This window comes from Hemibagrus wyckioides, linkage group LG17 (genome assembly GCF_019097595.1).
Source record: "Hemibagrus wyckioides isolate EC202008001 linkage group LG17, SWU_Hwy_1.0, whole genome shotgun sequence".
Taxonomy (NCBI): Eukaryota; Metazoa; Chordata; class Actinopteri; order Siluriformes; family Bagridae; genus Hemibagrus; species Hemibagrus wyckioides.
In genome coordinates, this window is record NC_080726.1 from 18,081,951 (window position 1) to 18,108,955 (window position 27,005).

The following is a 27,005-nucleotide window of genomic DNA, read 5'->3' on the forward strand; positions in this document are numbered from 1 at the left end:
GGAAAACAATTCATCCCAGTTACATCTCAAAAACCACAAGAAAGTTGGAGGGAGTAAGTGAGTATGCAATGGGGCAGTGTGACTCCTGTCCCTCTTTTAGTCTTTAGGCATTTCCAAAATTTGACCACTAGGTTGAATGAGAGTTGTGAGAAAGACAACCAAGTCAGTGGACCATCAGTTTATATCTGTCAAATAACAGCGTTTTTAGAGATATGGGCATGGGTTCTTGAAATAAAGGATATGGTTCATAATGATCAGAAGCTTTAAAGGTGGATAAAGGGCATGGCTTAGTAAAACCAGTACAGCTTATATTCTTAAAGAATTATAAGAAACCATTCACAATTTTTTATTACTGTCATTGTTAATGAATGATAGTTGCTTTGTTAGTGGGTGATGAACTATAGTTTTCAGTACACCACAAAGCATGATCATTAATAGTAACACTTCTGTTACAACATGATTATAAATTATTGTCCGTTGGAGGACATTATAAGAGCTCAGAGGAGCATTATTAGAGTTGATAAAAGTGCTAACAAAGCATGAAGACCGACTTCCAAATGACTCGAAGCACAGCTGAAGTCAATTAGAGTGAGGCTAATTCTACTCCATGAAAGGAGGAACAGCTATTCGCAAATCAAAACAAAGAGCTAGAAAACAGAGAGAGAGAGAGAGAGAGAGAGAGAGAGAGAGAAATGATGGAGAGCTTAAAGAGGAAGATGCGTGAGCAAGAGCGCGCGCAAGAGAGCGCATGTCTAATCCTCCAGTGCAACCTCGAGAGTACACACTCCTTAACCGTCTCTCTCTCTCTCTCTCTCTCTCTCTTCAGTGCTCGTGTCTCCGCGGATGTGGACAGTGCGGGCGCGCGCGTTTCCCCAGCCATGCTTCGTTAAAACTCTTTCTTCGTTTTCTTTGTTTCTCTTGCGTTACATTATTACACTTAATTACAGTCAATCTATCTATTGTTGTTTTTTCTTTTCTTTTATTATATCATTGTACTCTCTCTCTCTCTCTCTCTCTCTCTCCGTTTCTCCATGTGACGGTTTTATTTGATACATTTTCTATGTGAATCTCTGCATGATGCGGATGGTCGAACCGGCGCTGCTCTTCGGGCTGTGGGCGCTCGCGCACGGGGCTTTTCCCAGCAGCGTGCAAATCGGTGAGTCAAACACACACGCACACACACACACACACACGCACACACACACACACACGCACACACACACAGGCGCGCGGGTTTTAATTTTATTCCGCATATGAGCGCTAAGGGATAATTTGTACTCACGCGCGCACAGAAACTCTGCTTTTCTTCATTCATTCAGTTTCACTGCAGTGTTTCTCTCTCTCTCTCTCTCTCTCTCTCTCTCTCCATTTCTCTTATCTGTCTCATTTCATCCTCTGTTACCTAGTCTTTCTTTCCTCTCATCTGTCCCTGTATCTCTTTAGGTCTTTTCCCCCTTTTCTCATGTCCCTCTGTCTCTCTCTCTCTTCTTCTCTTATTTATCTGTCTATTTTTCTCTCACACTCTTTCTTTCCTCTCATCTTTACCCCTATCTCTTTCTCCACTTCTATGTCCCTTTATTTATTTCTCTCTCTCTCTCTTATTTGTCTCTTATGTGACCTCTATATGTTTACTTTTTTTGTTTTATCTATCCCTATACCTCCCTCTATCTGTCCCTCTTTTTCTCAGACCTTTGTTTCATCCTTCCTCTGTCTCTTTCCTACTTTCTCTCCTTCACTCTGTCCCTCTATCTCTGTCCTTTTTTTCTTTTCATTTCTTCTGTCCTCCTGCCTCTCTTCCTTCTTTTGATCCTCTCATCTGTCCCTCTGCCTCTTCTGCCTCTTCTTCCTCTTTCTCTCCTCTTTGGTCTCTTTCTCCCCCTCTCCTTCATCTCATCCTCTCCAATTTTGCCTCTCTCTCTTTCTTTCACTCATCTGTCTTTTTCTCTTTTTCTTTATCCTGATTTCTCTCTTTCTCTCCATCATGCCGCTGCTGGATTCTGATCAAAGTTTGGCATCTCGCAAGATCTGCAGCTTTACATTCCATTGATTTTAGCACACACACACACACACACACACGGCTCTCTCTGTTCAGCCGACTCATTGAGATGGAGTGAGAGAGCAAGAGTGATAAAAATTAACAAGCTAAGTAGAGAACAGCACACACACACACACACACCATACTAAAATACATGTAGCAGATATAGAGATCAGAGTGGAGTGTGTACAGTGATTATATTACACTGATGTTGTGTGTGTGTGTGTGTAGGAGGACTGTTCATCAGGAACACGGATCAGGAGTACACTGCATTCAGACTGGCTGTGTTCCTCCACAACACGAGCCCTAATGCCACTGAGGCTCCATTTAACCTCGTCCCACATGTGGACAACATCGAGAGCGCAAACAGCTTCGCTGTCACCAACGCTTGTGAGTGACCTGTCAATCATCTCCATGACCTCTTAGCTAGAGGCAAGGTGGGGGCGGGGGCAAAAACACGGAAATTGGCAGCTGAGCTTGATTATGTGGGCGTGGCTTTTACAATCATGGCTGTGGTTTATAATGTCATGGGTGTGGTTTATAAAAATCACAGGTCTGGTTTGTAAAGAAAATGCAATATCAAAGGTGTGGTTTGTAAAAGGTGGAGATTTATCAAATGGCAAAAGCGCTTTATAATGATGGGTGGCATTTAATAAGGTCATTGAAAGCGTAATATGAAAAGGAGAAGGGGTGTGTCTTATAGCATGATAAGTGCTTTTCAAGAGCTGTAGAAAGTAAGGGGATGTGGCTTATAGCATGCTAAGTGTTATTTAAAGCTGTAGAAGGGGTGTGGCTTATAACATGATAAGTGTTATTAAAGGCTGTAGAAGGTAAGGGGTGTGGCTTATAACATATTAAGTGTTATTAAAAGATGTAGAAGGTAAGGGGTGTGGCTTATAACATGATAAGTGTTATTAAAAGCTGTAGAAGGTAAGGGGGTGTGGCTTATAACATGATAAGTGTTATTAAAAGCTGTAGAAGGTAAGGGGTGTGGCTTATAACATGATAAGTGTTATTAAAGGCTGTAGAAGGTAAGAGGTGTGGCTTATAACATAATAAGTGTTATTAAAAGCTGTAGAAGGTAAGGGGTGTGGCTTATAAATGATAAGTGTTATTAAAAGCTAAGGGGGTGTGGCTTATGGCAGTGATAAGTGTTTTAAAAGCTGTTGAAATGGGTGCGGCTTATGGCAATAATAAGCGTTTTTAACAGATATAGAAAGTAAGGGGTGTGGCTTATGGCATTGGTAAGTGTTTCTAAAAGTTGTAGAAGGTAAGAGGGCATGGCTTATAGCACTGCTAACTGTTTTCAAAAGCTGTATAAGGTAAGGGGGCGTGGCTTGTAAAGATGATAGTTGTTGGTACCAAAGACAAGCTGGAGAGGGGAGTGGTATATTTTGAAGATGTATAGTTGCTAGGGGGCGTGGCTTATAAACTTACTAAGCCCGGTTTGCAAAGGTGATGAGTAAATTAAAAGGCTGGAGGAGGGGCGTGGCTTCTGAAGATGTAATGTGGCTTATATGATGAATATGAAGGTGCATTTTAAATCGATTTCAATTATTCACTTATTTATTTTTTGAATATTTATTTTACTACAAGGGTCTTATAGTTGGTCTGTTTATTTGGAAGTGTTTCAGGAATGATGGCTCTGACACACACACACACACACACTGTATTTTTCTAAACATAATTTAATCCACGTTATAATCTTTGAACGGATAAAAAGGTCAGATTTTTAACTGGGTTTGTGCTGAAAACAGCTAAGCCATGCTGAGGAAAGTTGCTCTGTGATGTTAATTGAGGTTAAAGATGAAATGTATTCAATTCAATTCAATTCAATTTATTTGTATAGTGCCTTTGACAATGGACATTGTCTCAAAGCAGCTTTTCAAAAGTAGAGAAACAGAGAAAGGAGAAAACAAAAATTATTAAATGAAATGATTCAACTATTTTATCCCTAATGATGTACAGTAAAGTGCATCAGTAAAGTCTGCATGAGCTCAGTGTGTGTAATGAAATCAGTCATTCATGCATAAATATACAGAGACCATTTCATGAGCCATATTAAGCAAGAAATATACAGAGACCATTTCATGAGCCATATTAAGCAAGAAAGCAGCATTTAACGCTGGAGCATTCGTAATGTATTATTACTACAGATCACTTCAGGAACTTCATTTGTTGTTGTTTTGTTTTTTTACCACATCTGTTCCATTCTAGACTTAACTGCCTTTAAGGACCACACACAACCACTAACGGCATTTTCACTTATTAGTCTGAACACTGAGTCTGAACCAGAGTGATATTGATATTTGTCATTTGTTTGCTATTTGATTTGGGTTGATTTTATGTCACTTATCACTGAAAGAACAACAAAGAAAACCAAATAGTAGTTGTGTGATGAAAAGAAGCTACTCAGAAACACACAAATGTGATCTAGACCACCACAATACAGTCTTTAAACCTTGAAACTGTGTGTGTGTGTGTGTGTTAATTTGCTAATTTCTTTCATGGAATTATGTGGAAAATAATGTCCGACTTTGACAAGCTCCTCTCGTGGTGTGAAGGATACGCTGACTCATCTGCGACGCTTACAGCTCACTCAGAGTGTTGTTAATAAAAATCATTTTATCCATTAAAAAAAAATCAGCATCATATTCTTTTTTTGCTTTTCGTCTATGCAGAAAAAAAATCTTCTGGTGCATTTTTAGTGGGTTATTAATTAACGACACACTTCAGATGTTGTTATTGGTTTCAAATGACGTTCCATTTCTTTTTTTCTGAATAGTCTGAATAGTGATTTCCGTACGAAATCCTCACTGTGGGTTGTGTAACTCAGCTCCTCTGCTGGAGTGACGGTTCACTCGGTCGCCGGTTTTTGTCAAACTTTCATGTGGCTGTGTGAAGGATTGTGGGATTTCCGGTGCTGAGAAGGACACATGCAGCTCCGGGATCAAACGTGGCTCCGAGCGCAGAATGAGAATGAGAGCGGGTTTAAATCGTGACCAAAATAGCGCAAAAACTCTGGAGCTGGCTTTAGATCAGACCTCAGTGCAGGTTTAGTTATTACATTACCATGAGGTCGATATGAGCAGGACTGATACTGCTGCTGCTGCTGCTGCTGCTGACGGAGCTCCACCTTTGCCAAATACAGGACCTCGTCTATCTAAAATAATAGGAATAAATAAATGATATCTAAAATCGTTTATATTATATTACGTCCACAGCAGGAAACTAATCCGGCTCAAATAGGGCTTAATGCCACAGAGGACGGAAATCTGTGATTGCTTTCTAAATAGGTTAATTAGAGTATTGTGGGGATAATCTGTAACTCCTCACTGCTTACATGCACTGAACTAGTCATTTCTTCTTCTCCCGTCAGTTAATCTGTTAAAAATGTTTGTTTGATTTTGTTGTTTATTTGTTTACAGAAATCCCTCCATCCTCACCAATCCCTCCATTCGTACTAGTCTCCATCCTCACCAATCCCTCCATTCGTACTAGTCTCCATCCTCATCAATCCCTCCATTCGTACTAGTCTCCATCCTCACCAATCCCTCCATCCTCACCAATCCTTCCATCCTCACCAATCCCTCCATCCTCACCAATCCCTCCATTCGTACCAGTCTCCATCCTCACCAATCCCTCCATCCTCACCAATCCCCCCATTCTCACCAATTCCTCCATCCTCACCAATACTTCCACACTCACCAATCCCTCCATTCTCACCAATCCCTCCATCCTCACCAATCCCTTCATTCTCACCAATCCCTCCATCCTCACCAATCCCGCCATTCTCACCAATCCCTCCATCCTCACCAATCCCGCCATTCTCACCAATTCCTCCATCCTCACCAATACTTCCACACTCACCAATCCCTCCATTTTCACCAATACCTCCATCCTCACCAATCCCTCCATCCTCACCAATCCCTCCATCCTCACCAATCCTTCCATCCTCACCAATCCCTCCATCCTCACCAATCCCTTCATTCTCACCAGTCCCTCCATTGTCAAACAATCCGTCCATTCTCACCAATTCCTCCATCCTCACCAATACCTTCACACTCACCAATCCCTCCATTCTCACCAATACCTCCATCCTCACCAGTCCTTCCATCCTTACCAATCTCTCCATCCTCACCAATCCCTCCATCCTCACCAATCCCTCCATTCTCAAACAATCCCTTCATTCTCACTAATCCCTCCATCCTCACCAGTCCCTCCATTCTCACCAATTCCTCCATCCCTCCATCCTCACCAATCCCTCTATCTTCACAAATCCCTCTATTCTCACAAATCCCTCCATCCTCACCAATCCCCCCATTCTCAAGATTATTATATATAGTGAATTTTATTGGTCAGAATGCAGGTGTATATTACACACACATGTTAATCCCATCTTGGAGATGATACTGTCATGTCTGTACATCATTTACCATCATCTTCACAAACTACAACCTGGTCACATGACCCCACTTAACCCACAGTTATATCAGGACAACAACACAAAAGAAAACTCGCTCCATGTGATGTCATGAAGCCTCATCATCATGTTTCAGGTCATTCATTGTTTGACTCTTATCTTTATGGTTCATTACCATGTTGTTTGGATTGTCTGGAAATTTTGATTGATGACAGAACGGTTCATCTGGGATTAGTATAAGAGGTGATTCAGATTCAGATTCAGATTTAGATTCAGATTCAGATTCAGATTCAGATTCAGATTCAGATTTAGATTTAGATTTAGACTCAAATTCAGATTTAGATTCAGATTTAGACTCAGATTTAGATTCAGATTCAGATTTAGATTCAGATTTAGATTTAGACTCAGATTCAGATTCAGATTCAGATTTAGATTCAGATTCAGATTTAGATTTAGATTTAGATTTAGATTTAGATTTAGATTTAGATTCAGATTTAGATTTAGATTTAGATTTAGATTTAGATTCAGATTTAGATTCAATTTTAGACTTAGATTCAGAGCAGAGAATCAAACAGAAGAGAATGCTGAGCAAGCTTAAAGTTTTGAAACAAATTAAATGAAATCTGTTAGATTTGAGTAACATATGCTGATGTGCTGAAGTTTTCTGCGTATTTAGCATTTTTTGGAAGTCTCCAGTGTTAGAGCTTTGTAACAGTCAGAGGCTTTAAAGGTTTTTGAGGATGGAAGAGTTTGCGATTTCTCAGTACTGTGAGAATCTGCGTAAGTCCAAGAGAAGGAGAAAACAAAGGAGCTGGTGAAGGAAGGAGCCTTTATAGCTGCTATAACGCGAGTGAGAACAAGAAGGAACGTTTATGGATGTTGTGATTAAGGATATGAAGCGGTGTGGAGGTATACAGGAATAACATGCAGCTCTTTAATAAATATCTGCTGCAGAATGAAATGAGAGGAATAAAAGAGTCCGGGACGTGTTGTTACAGCACTTTATTCTTTACTGTACTGGCTAGGTGTGGCCAGGTAGGCGTGGCCAATTTACAGACCCATAGAATCGACTCTGGAAACATAAAGATGTGAAATATAGTATTGTGTTGCCATGGCGACGAGGCTCTGGTGTGCAACGTTCGTCTCATGATGACGCACGATGATGTGAATTTACTTCAGCTGCAGTCTGATGCAGTGGTGTAACATTCGCTGTAACCAACTACACTGATTTAGTGGGTGCTGGTTCGTGTGTGTGTGTGTGTGTGTTTGTGTGTTTGTTAAAATGATGGTAGCAAAGATATTAGCGTATTTTTAATAATAAATAGTTCAGCATTTATTAAATTCTAAAAGAGTCATAAAGTAGAATCAGGGTCTAAAAGCCACACAAAACAGTAATGTGTGTGTGTGTGTGTGTGTGACAGAGAGAGAGAGAGAGAGAGAGAGAGAGATAGAAAGCTTTAATGCTGGACTGTAGAGAGGACGAGGAAGCAAGAGTCAAGCTCACATTACCCTCTCAGCGTGTGTGTGTGCGTGTGTGTGCGTGTGTGTGTGCGTGTGTGTGTGCATGTGTGTGTGTGTGTGTGCGTGTGTGTGTGTTAATCGTTTCTTCGTGTTTCCTCAGGCTGCAGATGAGGAGGAGAAGGTGAAGATATTTTTCCCTCCATTTGCGCTTTTAATCTGTGCGAACAGAATCGATCTGAAAATGAGAGAGAGAGAGAGAGAGAGAGAGAGAGAGAGAGAGAGGATGACAGATAAAAAAGATAATCAGAGAGCAATAGAAAGAGAGAGACATGTTGAGAGAGACAGATAGAGACAAATGGAAAGAAAGGACAAAAGAGAGAAAGACAGGTGGACAGAGAGACAGACAGAAAGGGACATTTTATCTGTATCTTTGCCACAGAGAAGAGAAAAATTGAGGGACAGAAGAATGTTGAGAGTGAGACAGATAAAGGAGAGCGACAGAAAGATATAGCGTGTGTGTGTGTGTGAGAGAGAGAGAGAGAGAGAGAGAGAGAGAGAGAGATTGAATTGGCCCAGAATGACCTTCAGTCTGCTTAAAAGATGGCAAGCTCCTGCCTCTTTTACACATACACACACACACACACACACACACACACACACACACACACACACACACACACACTGGAAATCTGTTGTTTGTCCTCTTCTATCCTCGAGTTGACACTATTGGATAGAGATAGAGGACAGACAGAGAGACAGGCTCGAGAAAAGAAACGACAGAAACAATAAGGACAGACGGATAAGGAGACAGACGGTAAAACAGACTGATGAACAGATCCACCTTCTACCTTCCATCTACATTTTCCCATGATTCTCAGCAGGAAGCTGTTTTTCTTTTATTTGTCCTGCAGCGCAGCATTGTGTGTTTATTCACTAAATCTTAAAATCTCTAAACATTTATTTTTGCAAAGAATATTATATCTTCATTTCCAGGTGAAAGATTCAACATTGTAATAATGAGCCAGTTTCTCCTGTTAGTAGAGTTAGTAGTAAAGAACTAGTTACTAATTACTTAGTAGGTAATATATTCTGGGATTCCACACAGCAACATGGCCTTTAAGGATTTCTTTGGTATCAGATGTAATGACACTCTTTATGTAGGAGATGCTAAACACACACACACACACACACACACAAACACACACACACACACACTTTTTTTTTACTATCTTGGTAGATAGAGACAGAGACTCTGTAGGTCGTGGAAACCGGGAACTTGGGAAGCAGTGAGGAAGGGAAACTATGGTGGCCGAGAAGTGAAAAACACAATAACAAATTAAAAAAAAACACAATAACAAATAAAAAAAAAACAATAACAAATCAAAAAAACACATAAGAAAACACAATAACAAATAAAAAAACACAATGATAATTAAAAAAACACAATAACATAAACACAATAAATAAAAACACAATAACAAATAAAAAAACACAATGACAAATAAAAAACATAAAAAACACAATAACAAATAAAAAACAAAAAACACAATAACAAACAAAAAACACAATAACAAATAAAAAAACACAATATCAAATTTTAAAAAGCATGATAACAAAAAAAACACAATAACAAATAAAAAAACAATAACAAATTTATAAAAACACAATAACAAATAAAAAACACAATAAATAAAAAAACACAATAATATCAAAAAACACAATAACAAATAAAAAACAAAAACACAATAACAAATAAAAAACACAATAACAAATTTTAAAAAGCACAATAACAAAAAAAACACAATAACAAATAAAAAAACAATAACAAATAAAAAACACAATAAATAAAAAACACAATAACAAATAAAAAAAACACATTAACAAAAAAACACAATAACAAATAAAAAACAATAACAAATTTATAAAAACAATAACAAATAAAAAACACAATAAATAAAAAAACACAATAACAAATAAAAAAACACAATAATATCAAAAAACACAATAACAAATAAAAAAACACAATAATAACAAAAAACACAATAACAAATAAAAAAACATAATAACAACAAAAAACACAATAACAAATAAAAAAACATAATAACAAAAAAACACAATAAATAAAAAAACACAATAACAAATAAAAAACACAATAACAAATATAAACACAATAACAAATCTGAAAACACAACATAAATTCAGACTATCTGGAAAAGGTAGGTATAGTTTGTGAATGGAATTCAGCATTTTCATGGGGCAGTGGTGGCTCAGGTGGTTAAGGCTCTGGGTCGTTGACCAGAAGATCAGGGGTTCAAGCCCCAGCACCGCCAAGTTGCCACTGTTGGGCCCTTGAGCAAGGCCCTTAACCCTCTCTGCTCCAGGGGCGCCGTATCATGGCTGACCCTGCGCTCTGACCCCAACCTCCAAGGATGGGATATGTGAAGAAAGAATTTCACTGTGCTGTAATGTATATGTGACAAATAAAGGCTGTTTCTGTTTCGAATTCGCTGATTGGGCGAGACACCTGTCACTCAAGATATACAAGCAGTAGGAAATTGTGTATCTAACTTTATTTCTTGTACACGTGTGGAGTTCTGCGTTCACTTTAAAATTATTTTTTCTTCGATATTGCAGCTTTAAATATTTTAAAGAAAATAACGAACATTTATATTTATATTCATAAGAAAATGAACTTCATTCAGTGCTACTTTGAGGAAGGACGTTCATATGGCCTGATTTTGGATATACTGGTAGTGTGTCACGGTGTAAAGATGAGTGTGCGATCTCTAAAAACACCTAAATAACCCAGGAATGTTTTGAAGACCAAACTATTCCAGATTAAACGATGTAAGGAGCATTATAAGAGCAGAGCTATGTTCATATACACACCAATCCACTTTCTACTGGTGCAGCCTGCTGGACTTCCTGTATATCCTGAGTGACCAATGTCTCGTCCAATCAGCGGTAAGAATTCCTTTCGCAAACTATACCTACCTTTTCCTGACAGACTGACAGAGGTGGAGAGGAAAGACAGACCGATGAGCCAATAGCTTAGAAAAGCAGATAAGGAAAATCTTATGTCGATATGTCTAATCTGTATTAATTTACCACACACACACACACACACACACACAGAGGGATGTGTTCGTCTTGTGTTAGTGCTCTGGTTTTAAATAAAGCTCTAGCGTTTTGGCAGGTGATTAATCAGTTCACACTGTGAGGTGTCTGACTACACTACCACGTGCGAACCCTGTCACCACTGCTTGTGTGTGTGTGTGTGTGTCACTATAATGTCTTAAATCAGCATTCCACTTCAGTGCCTTTTTCAATTTATGAGTTTAATATATATATAATATTTCATACCCTATGTAGTGTAATGCACTCATACAGTGGATTATAGGCAGCAGGGAGTTTAATCCCAAATGACGGCCTGTTGAATGAGTAGTGCACTACACAGGAAGTAGGAGCTAGCGTCTTTTCCTCTTTGTAGCGTACATACTAAGAGAATACCTCATTCTTTGCATTGGTGTCAAACTATAAAAAAAACTGACAGATGAAGAAGAAGAAGATGAGAAACATTGAAATAATCTCAGATTACGAGTCCGGCCCTTCTCTAACACGTTACTGCAGATGAGGTTGAATTGAACGATATGCTTTACTTCTGGGACAGACTCCAGCAGACCCCCGTGACCCTAATTAGGAATAAAGTGGGTATAGAAAATGGATGAATGGATGGTTTACTTCTGGCCTCGTTATTCAGCCGGCTATAAAACAGCACTTGATGCAGCACATAAAGGGATGTGGTAGCTCAGTGGTCAGAAGGGTGTGAGTTTGAATCCCGTGACCACCAAAGCTGGCCCTTAAATCTCAATTGTGTTAAAAAATAATGAGATGTAAGTCACTCTGGATAATGTGTATGCCAAATATTGCTTATGCAATATTTTTACATTATTTATCCCGGATGAGCCCCCATTTATGTTTTGAACCCCATCTTCAAAATGCTCATTCAAGAAGGGGTCAGGTAAGATAATTAGACGCACGAGCCAAAAAGGCAGATTAATCACTTTAGCAGAAAGAGACCTTAAGGCGCTGGTGGCTCAGTGGTAGGTTTCTCACCTACCATGCGGAAGGCCCGGGCTCGAATCCCAGCCAGTGTCCAAACCCCAGCCACTGCAGTGCCAGTCCCAAGGAGGGTTGCATCAGGAAGGGCACCCGGTGTAAAACCTGTGCCAAGTTGTTGTGCAGACCAGTCCGCTGTGGTGACCCCTCACACACATAGGGAGCAGCCGAAAGATCAACAACAACAACCTTCACTGCACGGCACACGTATCACAACAGACAACGGCTACAAAAAGAGACAAGTAAACTAAACCAGACCTGAAGATAATAAGGTTAATCAAAATAAATAAAAACATATCAACAAAACATCAACTAAAACACAATACAGGACACAGCCTATCATCAGTGTCTGGCTGGATATCAGGACGTACACGAAGGTCAATTTCACACCGTTTGTAATCAGTCGGATGGACAGCATCCAGACTCATAACAGAGCTTAAAAAGTGAGCAGAAGCACAGCCTCGTGTCTATGCTCCCCGTCTCCTTTTGAGCACCGAACGCCAACACTGAACAGGTTTGAGGTGCACAGGGGCGGGGCTTAACCTCGTCACACCTGATCACACAAGGCTTAGGCTGTAACAGTGCCCCAGCAGCTGAGTTTAAGTGAACTTCAGGTAGACACAAAATACAGAGGAGATACGAACGTAACATCAACACTTCAATCATTGGGATATAAATACAGCACTGGGTGGTAAGATCTACAGAGACATTCGACTGCATCTTGCGTTTCATATTGTAGAGGCTAGTGAATGGTTGTTTGCGCCGCTCTAATGTCTCAAATCAGACACATGATGGATCAATACACAGGTACTCACCATCCTCAGTTCCTATTTAAAAAGCCATTTACAAATCTCCAATGTTTGGAAAAAAAACCTTCTGCCTGCAAAAATCAGAGATCGGTTTTAACTGATGCAGCCAAAAATCTTCAAAAATCTTGCTAGCTGAGAGTGAATAAATAATTCTCTGAGAATTATGTATAGTTACTCATCATAGCAAAACGTACATTGGATTAATCAGTTCAGACTGTATGTGTTTGTTGTTGAAATTCTCATCATCGCCATCACCACACGTACACACTACCTACAGCTCACACTGTTTAAAATGATCGAGGTAAAGAGTCAACAGAACCGATGATTAGAGAGATGTTAGAGATGTGATGAGGCGAGGCGAGGATGCAGCGAGGCATCTTTACCTCAGGTGATGAGGCAATCGTGTTACTGATCATCAAAACTCTTTAAACTCAGTGTTGTGAGGTGGACGTGGCATCTTTAATTGGGATTTTAACCATTTTTCTAGAAGGAATCAAATGCTAGAAGTTTCTGTTGGTCATTAAAATACTGTAACTCTGCCTCAGTTCTGGGAAAAGTTCTTTTTTTTAGTAGAAGAAGAAGAAGAAGAAGAAGAAGTAGAATATATAGTAAAGTAGAAAATGTCAAACTGTAGCCATGTCAGGGTTCCTCTCTGGATAGCATCCATTTTTTATTATCTTTTTATTTTTTTCATAATTTCAACAAGAGGTGCACCACTGGGGAGTAGAATTTTCGACTTTGAAACACACACACACACACACACACAGGCAAAGAAAAGCAGATATGAAAATTGAATTAGACTCAGATGCCTAAAGGAGAGACAGAGAGAAAGAGACAGGTTTTGCCCATCATTTACATCTGTTCACACACACACACACACACACAGACACACACTTTATGCTGATCAAACTCAAGATGCACATTTATCGGATGGTCCAAGCACCTCGTCTGGATGAATACTGGTGTGTGTGTCAGCAAGTGTGTGTACAGGGTTTCCTAGGCGACACATAAATGAGCACTTTGCCTGAACAGAAATAGTCGGGTGATTCATCTGACCGAGAAGAGGAGTGTCACTTCCACACACATCTACACAACACACACACACACACACACAGAAAGAGAAAGATAAGATGTTTTGTAAGGTCATCTGTAATATAATCATTTATTTACCAGCCCTGTGTGTGTGTGTGTGTGTGTGTGTGTTAGAAGATATGATGCTGAGTTGATTTTGGAAGAATCTTGAAAAGATCTACACACCAGGGTGCTATAATAAATGAAGTCTTTCCTCCGTGTCGAGACAGGCGTATTATAAAGCGTGGATTTAAGGCCACGGTTCTCACAGTGGAGTCTGGAATGTTCCGTCAGCAGGGTTCTGCGTTTTCTCATTATGTTTTTTAGAACTTTACACTGCTCCCCATGACTCTATACCACACACACTCAGATATCCCAGAATCACTGACCGCTCACCACACCCAGGCTCCGGCATTTAAACCCTGTCCTTCACACAGACACTGGCCAGCTGCAGGCATTGGTGAGTTTGTGTATGAGGAAGAAGGCAGACTGCACACACCTCTGCCTCTGTGTGTGTGTGTGTGTGTGTGTGTGTGCGCGTGTGCATGAATAGATGGATGGATAAATGAATACAGTGTAAAGGTAACAGGTATTGGTGAGTTTGTGTATGAAGAAGAGGGCAGACTGCACACACCTCTGCCTCTGTGTGTGTGTGTGTGTGTGTGCATGAATAGATGGATGGATAAATGAATACAGTGTAAAGGTAACAGGTATTGGTGAGTTTGTGTATGAGGAAGAGGGCAGACTGCACACACCTCTGCCTCTGTGTGTGTGTGTGTGTGTGCATGAATAGATGGATGGATAAATGAATACAGTGTAAAGGTAACAGGTATTGGTGAGTTTGTGTATGAGGAAGAGGGCAGACTGCACACACCTCTGCCTGTGTTACCCTGGCCTGTTGGGCAGGATGAAAGGAAGCATAGTTTGGCGGTGTTTGAATGAAAAGAAGCAGCATGGAGGCACAGTGTGTAACATTGCTGCCTCACGGCTCCAGATCAGAGACTTCAGAACATTTGCACATGTTCCCACAGATTTGTTCCCTGTTCCTCCAGGTGTTTTCAGATTCTTCTCACCTTCCAAAAACATGCCAGTGGGTTGGTGATGCTAAATATTCCCTAGGTGTGAATGTGTGTGTGTTTCTTAGTGAATGTGTGTGAGTGTGTGGATTAAAGTGTATGAGTGTGTCTGTGCGTGAAATTGAGTGTATATATGTGTGTAAAAGTGTATGAGTGAGTGTGTGTGTAGGTGTGTGTAGTTGAGTGTGTATGTGTGCGTGTACTGAAAATGGATGGATAGATGGATGGATGGATGGATGGATGGATAGATGGAAAGATGGATGGATGGATGGATGAATGAAGTGGCTCTGGTCCGAAGCTGGTCCTGGTGTCTCACAGCTCTGGGGTTTAGTATCTGGTTCAGTATTAATTTTAGACAGTCTCAGGTACAGCATTACCTCTGTGTTCACTGAAGTTAGCTGCTAATACAAATCGGGGCTACTGAGCATGCTCATATGCGGCCATGGTAACGCTGAAAGGTTGCCATGGTTTGTGTGACTACTGTAGCTGCTGTTGACACACACACATAAGTTGATCTGTAATCACATTAATCCTCTACTAGAATGAAGTTCCTAGTCAGAAAGAAGCAAAATGTGTGTGTGTGTGTGTGTGTAACCAGATTTCTCTAGGTAGGTTGAGTAAATGAGAATAAAAAGTAAGGTCTAATGAAGAAAAACCTCACCTAGGAATGATGGATTCTCTCTCTCTCCTCTCTCTCTCTCTCTCCTTCTCTCTCTCTTTCAAATTGCTTTTTAAATAGAAAAGGCTTTTTTATTTAGAAGGCTTTATTAATGTGACTGATAGAATTTGGATAGAAGTTCTCTGTGGGTGTAATGAAAAACATTACGGATATACTGATATATAATAGAAGAGAAGCACTAGAGGAAAAAAAGAGGGGAAAATGCAGCGGGACACAAATAAATAAAAAGTGAGAGAGAGAGTTTTAGGAGAGATTATGGGAAAGCAATTACAAGCCAAAGTACTAAAACACTGGACTCGGTGACTCCACCTTCCAGAGAAAGAACGAGAGAGAAATAATCAGGAACGAAAGAAATACAAATTTATTATTATTATTATTATTATTATTATTATTATTATTAACATGATTACATTTTATTCCGTTATTTTTCTTTATTTCTGACCGCCAGCCTGAAAGTCACACCAACTCACCTCCACGATGTCTCCTGTGGGATTCGTTTTCATCCCGATGTAAATGTTTATCACAGACGGATATCATTTATTGCAGAGACGATCAGTCAAATGAAAAAATAAGACAAAGCAGAGGGAAAAAGTGTAGGAGTTTTTATTCTCCTCCCCAAAAAAATAAAAGTGTGATGCAATGCAGTATAAGCAAAGTGGAGAAATGATGCATGAACCTTTAAAACCTTTAAGCACCTGCACCAAAGCTGCTCTCCAGCTCTTCCTGATAAGTGAAACAGACTCCACGCTCCTGTGTGGCGATATTTAAGCAAAAAGCATTAAGTTGTGTGAAAGAGTAGATAAAGAGATCGTCAGTTTCCTTCACGTTCCTTCTGTGAGGTTTACAGTTTCTTTTTCGTTGGTTGACTTTCCTGCCTTTGAAACATAAAGCATCAGTACATTTCTCTATTATTTGTACAAATATACAGTATCTCACAAAAGTGAGTACACCCCTCACATTTTTGTAAATATTTTATTATATCTTTTCAGTGACAACACTGAAGAAATGACACTCTGCTACAATGTAAAGTAGTGAGTGTACAGCCTGTATAACAGTGTAAATTTGCTATCCCCTCAAAATAACTCAACACACAGCCATTAATGTCTAAACCGTTGGCAACAAAAGTGAGTACACCCCTAAGTGGAAATGTCCAAATTGGGCCCAATTAGCCATTTACCCTCCCCGGTGTCATGTGACTCGTTAGTGTACGAGGTCTCAGGTGTCAATGGGGAGCAGGTGTGTTAAATTTGGTGTTATCGCTCTCACACTCTCTCATACTGGCCACTGGAAGTTCAACATGGCACCTCATGTCAAAGAACTCTCTGAGGATCTGAAAAAAATTGTTGATCTACATAAAGATGGCCTAGGCTATAAGAAGATTGCCAAGACCCTGAAACTGAGCTGCAGCATGGGCAAGACCATACAGTGGTTTTACAGGACAGGTTCCACTCAGAACAGGCCTCGCCATGGTCGACCAAAGAACATGTGTGTGTGTGTGTGTGTGTGTGTGAGTGTGTGTGCAGCTTTGCAGCTATAACAGCTTCAAATCTTCTGGGAAGGCTTTCCACAAGGTTTAGGAGTGTGTTTATGGGAATTTTTGACCATTCCTCTAGAAGTGCATTTGTGAGGTCAGGTACTGATGTTGGACGAGAAGGTCTGGCTCACAGTCTCCACTCTAATTCATCCCAAAGGTGTTCTATCAGGTTGAGGTCAGGACTGGTCCCTCAAAGTTGGGAGCATGAAATTGTCCAAAATGTCTTGGTATGCTGAAGCATTAAGAGTTCCTTTCACTGGAAATAAGGTGCCAATCCCATCTCTGAAAAACATCCCCAAACTTTACACTTAGCACAAAGCAGTTAGGCAAGCACCATTCTCCTGGCAACTGCCAAACCCAGACTCGTCCATCAGATTGCCAGACAAATGAGCGTGATTCGTTGCTCCAGAGAACATGTCTCCACCGCTCTAGAGTCCAGTGGTGGCGTGATTTACACCACTGCATCCGACGCTTTGCATTGCAGTTGGTGATGTTAGGCATGGATGCAGCTGCTTGGCCAGGAAAACCCATTCCAAGAAACTCTCTACGCAGTGTTCTTGAGCTAATCTGAAGGCCACATGGAGTTATTGTGGCTATTGACTCTGCAGAAAGTTGGGGGCTTCTCCGCACTGTGCTCCTCAGCATGCGCTGACCCCGCTCTGTGATTTTACGTGGCCTACCACTAAGTGCCTGAGTTGCTGTTGTTCCCAATTTCTTCCACATTGTTATAATACCACTAACAGTTGACTGTGGAATATTTAGTAGTGAGGAAATTTCATGAATGCACAGGTGGCAACATATCACAGTACCACACTTGAATTCACTGAGCTCCTGAGAGCAACCCATTCTTTCACAAATGTGTGTAGAAGCAGTCTGCATGCCTAGGTGCCTGATTTTATACACCTGTGGTCATGGAAGTGATTGAAACAACTGAATTCAATGATTTGGTAGGGTGTCCCAAAACATTTGGCAATGTAGTGTATCTATCTGTTCTTGGAAAGACATCATCTAAACAAACTTCCTCATGAAGATGTTCTGCAACAGTTGAACATCCCACAGAGCTTCATTAAAGGCATTATTAAACCATGGAAAGCCCAGAAGCTCCACAATAATGAAGAAAAAGAAAACAAAAAGACCAAAACACACTACATCTTGTAAGAAAATCCATAACTGTTCATCGGTCTGAAAACAGCATGCTGACAGTGAAACATGGTGCTGGTAGCATTGAGTTATGGGGGAAATGTCTTCATCACTTCTTACGCCTAATATTTATGCTGAAATTTGTACCTAATAGAAATAAATGAGTTGTAGCACAGTGTCTCATTGTGGACAGTTAAAACACTCTGAAACACTGAGACTGCTGGTGGCTGAGTGAAGTTTTCCCATTGAGGATTTGTCTTCTGTTCAGTCATCAAGCACGTTAAAAAGCAAGCAATGACTCGTCACGTTGCGCTCTCCGCCAGAAGCTCGCTTCACGTCTGAGTCAGCAGTTTTTTTTATCCAGAATAAGGAAGAAAGCACTTATGCACTTCACAGCATCAAAAGTCACATACGGGATGAGCAGGAAGATTTATCGGCTGATACTGAAGGTTAAAAAGCGGCAAATCTCAGCTGGTCTTGGACATACCTCAGAAAACTGCTGGTTATAGTCACTGCTGGATATAAAACATTTATCACAACAATCTCCAGTCATCATCATCATCATCTGTCTCTCTCTGTCTCTTTCTGTCTGTCTGTCTCTCTCTATTTCTGTCTCTTTCTGTCTGTCTGTCTCTCTTTCTGTCACTTTCTGTATGTCTGTCTCTCTCTCTCTATCTCTCTTACACTCACTCTCTCTATTCTGTCTGTCTCTCTCTTTATCATACTCTCTCTCTGCTAGGCAATAAGCATGCACACTTGTACCTGAGTTCCCAGGGTTGATGGAGGTCAAGGTATGTGCTGTATAAGTGCAGATGGATGATGTCATTGGCACGCTGGGTGAAACCATTTTTAGAGTGAGAATTTTAGCAAGAATCACACAGACACACACAGACACACACACACACACATTGCTTAAGGCACTGTTAAAAAGGTTTGTCACCTCCTGCTTCCTGTAGGAAAAAACAGTGTTAGTTGTGTTAAGACAGATAGACAGATAGAGAGAGAGAGAGAGAGAGAGAGAGAGTGAGAGAGAGAGAGAGAGAGAAAAGAAGAGAGAGAGAGAGAGAGAGAGAGAGAGAGAGAGAGAGAGAGATTTATACCCAGATGCATTTTAGATGGTATGCAGTCACTTACTGTCCTTCATCTGTTGCCACAGTATGACCGCAGCTCAGCAGACATTATTCGAGTGGTAGATTTTTCTCAACATTTCAGTGACAGCGTTCACGTTTCTCTACAATAAGGAGCGAGCAGTGATGCATCATCATATGTCACTGTGGATCTGGAGGATTTTCCTGCTTTTCTTCTTAACATTCACTAAAAAGCACTTCAGACAGCTTACTGAGATGGAGGATGCTGTTAAAGGAAAATAATACTCAGGGTGATACGATGTGATGTGATAGAGTTGCATGAATGTTTTTTATTCCTCTTATGCCACAGCAACTCAAAAGTGTCTTCTTTGCCTCCTCACACTGAAGTTAAAGCTAATTTAAACCAGTATATAGTTTCCTTCATGTTTGATTGGAAATGTGTATTGAGTGTAATGTCTCTAAAGGTGCCAATACTTTTAAAACTGTGTCTATGTCTTCTCTCTCTCTGTTTTTTGTTTTTTTTGGCAGTCTGCTCTCAGTACTCACGAGGCGTGTTCGCGATATTCGGCGTGTACGACAAGCGCTCGGTCCACACGCTCTCGTCGTTCTGCGCATCTCTGCACATCTCGCTCGTCTCGCCGAGCTTCCCAGCAGACGGAGACACGCAGTTCCTGATTCAGCTCCGCCCCTCCATCCGCGGCGCCCTGCTCAGCGTCATCGACCACTACGAATGGACACGGTTCGTCTTCCTGTACGACACGGACCGAGGTGACGATGTTTACCAGTAATATTGGCACCCATTGGTATTTTTTACAATTTTATTTTACAATTTTTTCATTATTTTTCATTACAATAATGATTGTTTTATTACATTTCCTCCAAAGACACACTCTTCCAAGATGGCAGCTTATTGAATTTTCTCATCATTTCACAACAATATTAACTTTTCTCTATTCTAAAACCAGTTAATATTCTAATTTTGTATCTCGTTGTTGTTGTTTTTTTATGATGTTCTTCACAGTGCTCTGCTGTTGATTTGGGATCGTTCCACTTCAGTTCTTGAGTTGTTTTCTGTTTTTTTTCTGTTGATATTTGTTTGATGAATGACATTTATTCAGAGCCCACACGGGTCCGCTAGCCCGTGATTCGTTTGCAAAATTCCGACAATAACGCTTTGCCATTCATAGCAAGGCATAAATAATAAATGTGGCTCAAGATTAAACCATTATTTCTATTTGTTGCCATGGTAACACCTGCTTAGAGTATTAAGATGAGTTCGGAGACCGGATCGAAGTTTCTAGATTAGGCACAGCGGCTGGCTGGCTGGAATTGGTCGTGGGCGTGGCTTTGTTGTGTCGCCGTGGTGTAAACAAGCACTATTTTATCATTAAGCAGAAATGCTGCTCTGTTGGACCCTGCCTACCAGATTTGTAAAGCAGTGTGACAACACACACACACGCACACACACACACAAGTCTCGTTAGCAAAGGCACACAGCAGGAAGGTGATATTCATGCCACGTCAAGTCTAATCGCAGCTGCTCATCATTCATCCTGATCTAGAGTTCGTTAATGAAGCTCGCCACACACACACACACACACACAGCTATACATTCACCAAGAAGGAAGCAGACAGACTGTGTCAGCGAAGGCTTTCATTAATGATGGAGATTAACAGTGTTACAACACACACACACACACATAACTTTCCTGTCAGTGCTTGTGTGTGTGTGTGTGTGTGCTCTCCTGACCTTCAACACCACTGACAAGCAAGTAATGAGGTTGTGTGTCACTCACCCAGTACAGTCCACACTCCGTCTGCACACTTCATACACACTCTATACATACCAACATCCACCACAGACGCAAGGCTACGCAACACCTACCTACATCCCTTACTATAAACTCTACACTCTATACACATCTAAAGTTTACCGTCCACACTCCCCCTATACACTTCATCTATATCAACTTTCCCTAATACACTTCATAATCCTGTAACCCCACCATAAACACTCGGCACCGTTCAAACCCCTCTATCCCACCACTCCAGAGGAAGTTCATTCCACCACCTGGACAAAGAAGAGTCTTGATTCATGTCTTCTTCAGGTCCTGGGAGAGGAGACCAGCTGAACGGTCTCTTAAGTCAAGCTTAAAGTGATCATGGTGCAGGATGAGGTTGGTTTCCAGTAGATAACTCCACTCATTTCTGACTGGTGGGCAGCATTTCAAGTCTGAGGCTAGCAGCTACGGGACGCTAGTAGAAGGAGCGCAGCAAAGTGATACTTGGGCAGAATGAAAAGAAGTCATGCAGCTGCATTGCAGGGGCATGGTGGTGCACAGGGGAAGACTTACTACGAGCTGGATGCAGTAGTTCAGTCTCAGAATGAAAATAGACTGAACAAGCAACCTGAGTGCCCTCCATGAAGTGAAATGATTAGATCATGCTGATGTGAAAGAGAATGGCTGAGTCAGGTTTGTAATTTGAGGAGAGTGGAATAGTTGGGGGTCAAGAACAATGCCACGGTTGATTGTGGAACTAAGGGTTCTCCTGGGAGATCACAAAGTCTAGATGTGTCTCCCGGGATATTGTGAGACATCATCTATGACAAGATGCTTGCTAGACATTCTGAGATCTGGAAACATGATTAAAGGAGAGGATGGGTTGAGTGTCATCAGCATAGCAGCTGTGTGAAAAATTACATGAGGCTCTGACTCCATGAGTGCTGAGAAAAGAAGAAGGCCAAGCAATCGGAGATATTTTGAACAGATGTGAAAAGTTCTGAGGACGGTTTTAGAATCAGTATAAAAATTTTAAACAGGTATGAGATGTGTGGCGATACCTAGACCAGGCATAAGGATTTCTGGGAGATCTAGAAAAATTGTTAGGAGCTTGTGGATATCTAGAAAAGGTATGAGGTGTTTATGGATCTCTAAAACAGGTATGTGTAGTTTAAGGATCTGTTTGTGGATCTCTAGAACAAGTATGAGGAGCTTGAGGATGTCTAGAACAGGTACAAGGAGCTTGAGGATCTTTAGAACTGATATGAGGAGCTTGAGGATCTCTAGAACAAGTATGAAGAGCTTGAGGGGCTCTAGAACAGGTTTGAGGAGCTTGAGCAGCTATAGAACTGATATGAGGAGATTGAGGATCTTTAGGGTTGGTATGAGGAGCTTAAGCAGCTATAGAACTGGTACAAGGAGATTTAGGATCTCTAGAACAGGTTTGAGGAGCTTAAGGATCTCTAGAACAGCTATGACGAGCTTGAGGATCTTTAGAATTGGTATATGGAGTTTGAGCAGCTATAGAACTGGTACGAGGAGATTTAGGATCTCTAGAACAGGTATGAGTAGCTTGAGGATCTTTAGAACTGGTATGCGGAGCTTGAGCAGCTATTGAACTGGTATGAGGAGAGTTTGTGGATCTCTAGAACAAGTATGAGGAGATTGAGGATCTCTAGAACAGGTATGAGGAGCTTGAGGATCCCTAGAACAGGTATGAGGACCTTGAAGATCTTTAGAGCTAGTAAGAGGAGTTTGAGCAGCTATAGAACTGGTATGAAGAGATTTAGGATCTTTAGAACAGGGTTGAGGAGCATGAGGATCTCTAGAACTGCTATGAAAAGATATAGGATCTCTAAAACAGGTATGAGGAGCTTGCGGATCTCTAGAACAAGTATGAGGAGCTTGGGGATCTCTAAAACAGGTATGAGGAGCTTGGGGCTTTCTAAAACAGGTTTGAGGAGCTTGAGGATCTTTAGAGCTGGTATGAGGAGCTTGAGCAACTATAGAACTGGTATGAGGATATTTAGGATCTCTAGAACTGGTATGAGGAGATTTAGGATCTCAAGAACAGGTATGAAGAGCTTGAAGATCTCTAGAACATGTATGAGGAGCTTGGGGATCTCTAGAACTGGTATGAAAAGATTTAGGATCTTTAGAACAGGTATGAGGAGCTTGTGGATCTTTAGAACTGGTATGAGGAGATTTAGGATCTCTAGAACAGGTATAGAACAGGAGCTTGAGCATCTATAGAGCAGGATGAGTTAAGTGCTGTCAGCATAGCAATGGTGTAGCTATAGAACTGGTATGAGGAAATTTAGGATCTCTAGAACAGGTATGAGGAGATTTAGGATCTCTAGAACTGATATGAGGAGATTTAGGATCTCTAGAACATGTATGATGAGATTTAGGATCTCTAGAACAGGTATGAGGGGCCTAAGGATCTTTAGAACTCTTTTGTGGAGCTTGAGAAGCTATAGAACTGGTATGAGGAGATTTAGGATCTCTAGAACTGATATGAGGAGATTTAGGATCTCTAGAACAGGTATGAGGAGATTTAGGATCTCTAGAACAGGTATGAGGGGCTTAAGGATCTTTAGAACTCTTTTGCGGAGCTTGAGAAGCTATAGAACTGGTATGAGGAGATTTAGGATCTCTAGAACAGGTATAGAACAGGAGCTTGAGCATCTATAGAGCAGGATGAGTTGAGTGCTGTCAGCATAGCGATGGTGTGAAAAGTGCAGAGAAAAAAAGAAGGCCAGGCGATGAGGCATGTGGGTCATACATGGAGCAGATGTGGATCGCCTTGGTTTAACCTGATAAGATTCACTCCCTCCAGGTGAGATGCAGAACTAAATCCAGGGTTTGTGAGGACAGACAGGAGACTCTTGTGAGTAAACCATTCCTCTGTGTGGAACGAAGGCATGCAAACAACTCACTCCAAAGTTCTTTCCGTAAACACACACAGATTAGAGTTTGTATGGAGTGTTTCAGGCCCTGTTTGCTGAAGGGACATCTGGTGGTCTTATGAAGTCAGGGTGACTGTGTGTGTGTGTGTCTGCCTCTCAGTAGAAGCTCTAATAAAGTGGCTCACATTAATTTGCAATGAATACAGTGTATAGTTAGATAATCAGTTAATGGATATGCACAAACATGCACACACACACAGACATACACACACACACGCACACACCCTGTGCTGATGGACAGATTGCTCCAGCAGTGTAACAATGAGACAATTTAGTGGCCATCTGTTGTTTCTGGCATGAGTAAGACACACACACAGGATCTGAGTACAGAGAGAACAGTTCGAAGGTGTTCATGAGCCCGAAAGAGTCTAAAACAGGTATGAGATATGAGACCAGGCATAAGGGTTTCTGACATAGGAAGAGTTCTGAGGAAATGTATAAGGAGTTTGTGGATCTCTAAAACAGGTATGAGGAGCTTGTGGATCTCTAGAACAGGTATGAGAAGCTTGTCGATCTCTAGAGCAGGTATGAGGAGCTTGTGGATCTCTAGAGCAGGTATGAGGAGCTTGTGGATCTCTAAAACAGGTATGAGGAGCTTGTGGATCTCTAGAACAGGTATGAGAAGCTTGTGGATCTCTAGAGTAGGTATGAAGAGCTTGTGGATCTCTAGAGCAGGTATGAGGAGCTTGTGGATCTCTAAAACAGGTATGAGGAGCTTGTGGATCTCTAGAACAGGTATGAGAAGCTTGTCGATCTCTAGAGTAGGTATGAAGAGCTTGTGGATCTCTAGAGCAGGTATGAGGAGCTTGTGGATCCCTAAAACAGGTATGAGGAGCTTGTCGATCTCTAGAACAGGTATGAGAAGCTTGTCGATCTCTAGAGCAGGTATGAGGAGCTTGTGGATCTCTAGAGTAGGTATGAGGAGCTTGTGGATCTCTAAAACAGGTATAAGGAGCTTGTGGATCTCTAGAGCAGGTATGGGGAGATTTAGGATCTCTAGAACAGGTATGAGGAGTTTGTGGATCTCTAGAGCAGGTATGATGAACTTGAGCATATCTAGAAAAGGTATTAGGAGTTTGTGGATATCTAGAACCCGTGAAAGCAGTTTGAAGATATCTAGAACAAGTGCAAGGAGGACCTTGAAAGGGTACATGAAGTGCAGCGATGCAATATGAGTATAGTTAGTTTGAAGGTATCTTTAAAAAGGCACAAGGATTTCAGAGATATTCTGAGCAGGTGTGAAGAGTTGTGAGGTTGGTTCTAGAACCAATATGGCTGAACACGTCTAGAAAAGAAACAAGTTTTAAGATTCAAGAAGAAGGTTCAAAAACACAATTCATCAGGTGTTATTCAGAGAGTTCTACAGAGAACTCTATTCCATTCCATCATTCTTGAATAAATTGTATGTATGCTTAACCAAGATTTTTTTGTGTGTGTGTATGTATGCATTTGTGTGTTGCCAGGATACACCATCCTTCAGGCTATCATGGAGAGGGCTGGTCAGAATGGATGGCTGGTGAGTGCAATTTGTGTGGAGAACTTTGGTGATGCTGCATATCGACGCCTCCTTGAAGATCTGGACCGTCGCAATGAGAAGAAGTTCGTTGTCGATCTAGAGGCAGAACGACTCCAGAACTTTCTAGAGCAGGTATGGCTATACCAGGACCATGAAGTAGGTTCCATGAGATATAGAAGAGGAGTGGCTTAGTATTACTGTTGCACAGTAGGAGAGCCATATTATTATATCCTGAGAATTTGAAGCAGCTATTAAAAGCTTGGAGGCATCTAGATAAAAATAGCACAAGGACTCTGGAACTGTTTAGAACAGGCACAAGATGTTATGAAAAAGATATAAAAAAGTTTGGAGATATCTAAAACAGCTACAGACTAGGTTTGGGGATATCTAGGTAACAGGTAAGAGAAGGTAATACATATCTAGAGCAGCAGCATGAATGAGCTTGGAGATATCTAGAAATAGCCAAATACATTTTGAGAAATCTAGAGGAGGTCAAAGCATCTATCAATGTAGAGAACAGGTATAAAAATTGGAGATATCATGAACAAATATGAGAAGCCCAGAGACATCTAAAATATCCATAAGGAGTTTGAAGATACACTATATTGCCAAAAGTATTCGCTCACCCATCTAAATAATCAGAATCAGGTGTTCCAATCACTTCCATGGCTACAGGTGTATAAAATCAAGCACCTAGGCATGCAGACTGTTTTTACAAACATTTGTGAAAGAATGGGTCGCTCTCAGGAGCTCAGTGAATTCCAGCGTGGAACTGTGATAGGATGCCACCTGTGCAACAAATCCAGTCGTGAAATTTCCTCGCTCCTAAATATTCCACAGTCAACTGTCAGCTGTATTATAAGAACTTGGAAGTGTTTTTGGGAATGACAGCAACTCAGCCACGAAGTGGTAGGCCACATAAACTGACGGAGCGGGGTCAGCGGATGTTGAGGCGCATAGTGCGAAGAGGTCGCCAACTTTCTGCAGAGTCAATCGCTACAGACCTCCAAACTTCATGTGGCCTTCAGATTAGCTCAAGGACAGTGCGCAGAGAGCTTCATGGAATGGGTTTCCATGGCCGAGCAGCTGCATCCAAGCCATACATCACCAAGTGCAATGCAAAGCGTCGGATGCAGTGGTGTAAAGCACGCCGCCACTGGACTCTACAGCAGTGGAGACGCGTTCTCTGGAGTGACGAATCGCGCTTCTCCATCTGGCAATCTGATGGACGAGTCTGGGTTTGGCGGTTGCCAGGAGAACAGTACTTGTCTGACTGCATTGTGCCAAGTGTAAAGTTTGGTGGA

At 41.1% G+C, this 27,005-nt stretch overlaps 1 protein-coding gene across 7 annotated transcripts in view; it reads left to right on the plus strand.

Annotated features, from left to right (window-relative positions):
* The first annotated feature begins 718 nt into the window (after positions 1–718).
* gria4a (glutamate receptor, ionotropic, AMPA 4a) overlaps positions 719–27,005 on the plus strand; it is a 58,610-nt gene continuing 32,323 nt past the window's right edge. For 3 of the 7 annotated variants that reach the window (XR_009207018.1, XR_009207017.1, XM_058414198.1), the window contains exons 1-4: positions 720–1,156; positions 2,267–2,425; positions 19,964–20,203; positions 25,649–25,833. Coding sequence is in view for 5 of the 7 variants with exons in the window: in XM_058414198.1 (XP_058270181.1) it covers positions 1,075–1,156; positions 2,267–2,425; positions 19,964–20,203; positions 25,649–25,833 (666 nt within the window). In the remaining 2 variants the exon portion in view is untranslated. Of the gene's footprint in view, positions 1,157–2,266; positions 2,426–19,963; positions 20,204–25,648; positions 25,834–27,005 lie in introns of all 7 variants that reach the window. The other 4 variants (XM_058414199.1, XM_058414197.1, XM_058414196.1 and 1 more) reach the window with 4 other exon arrangements.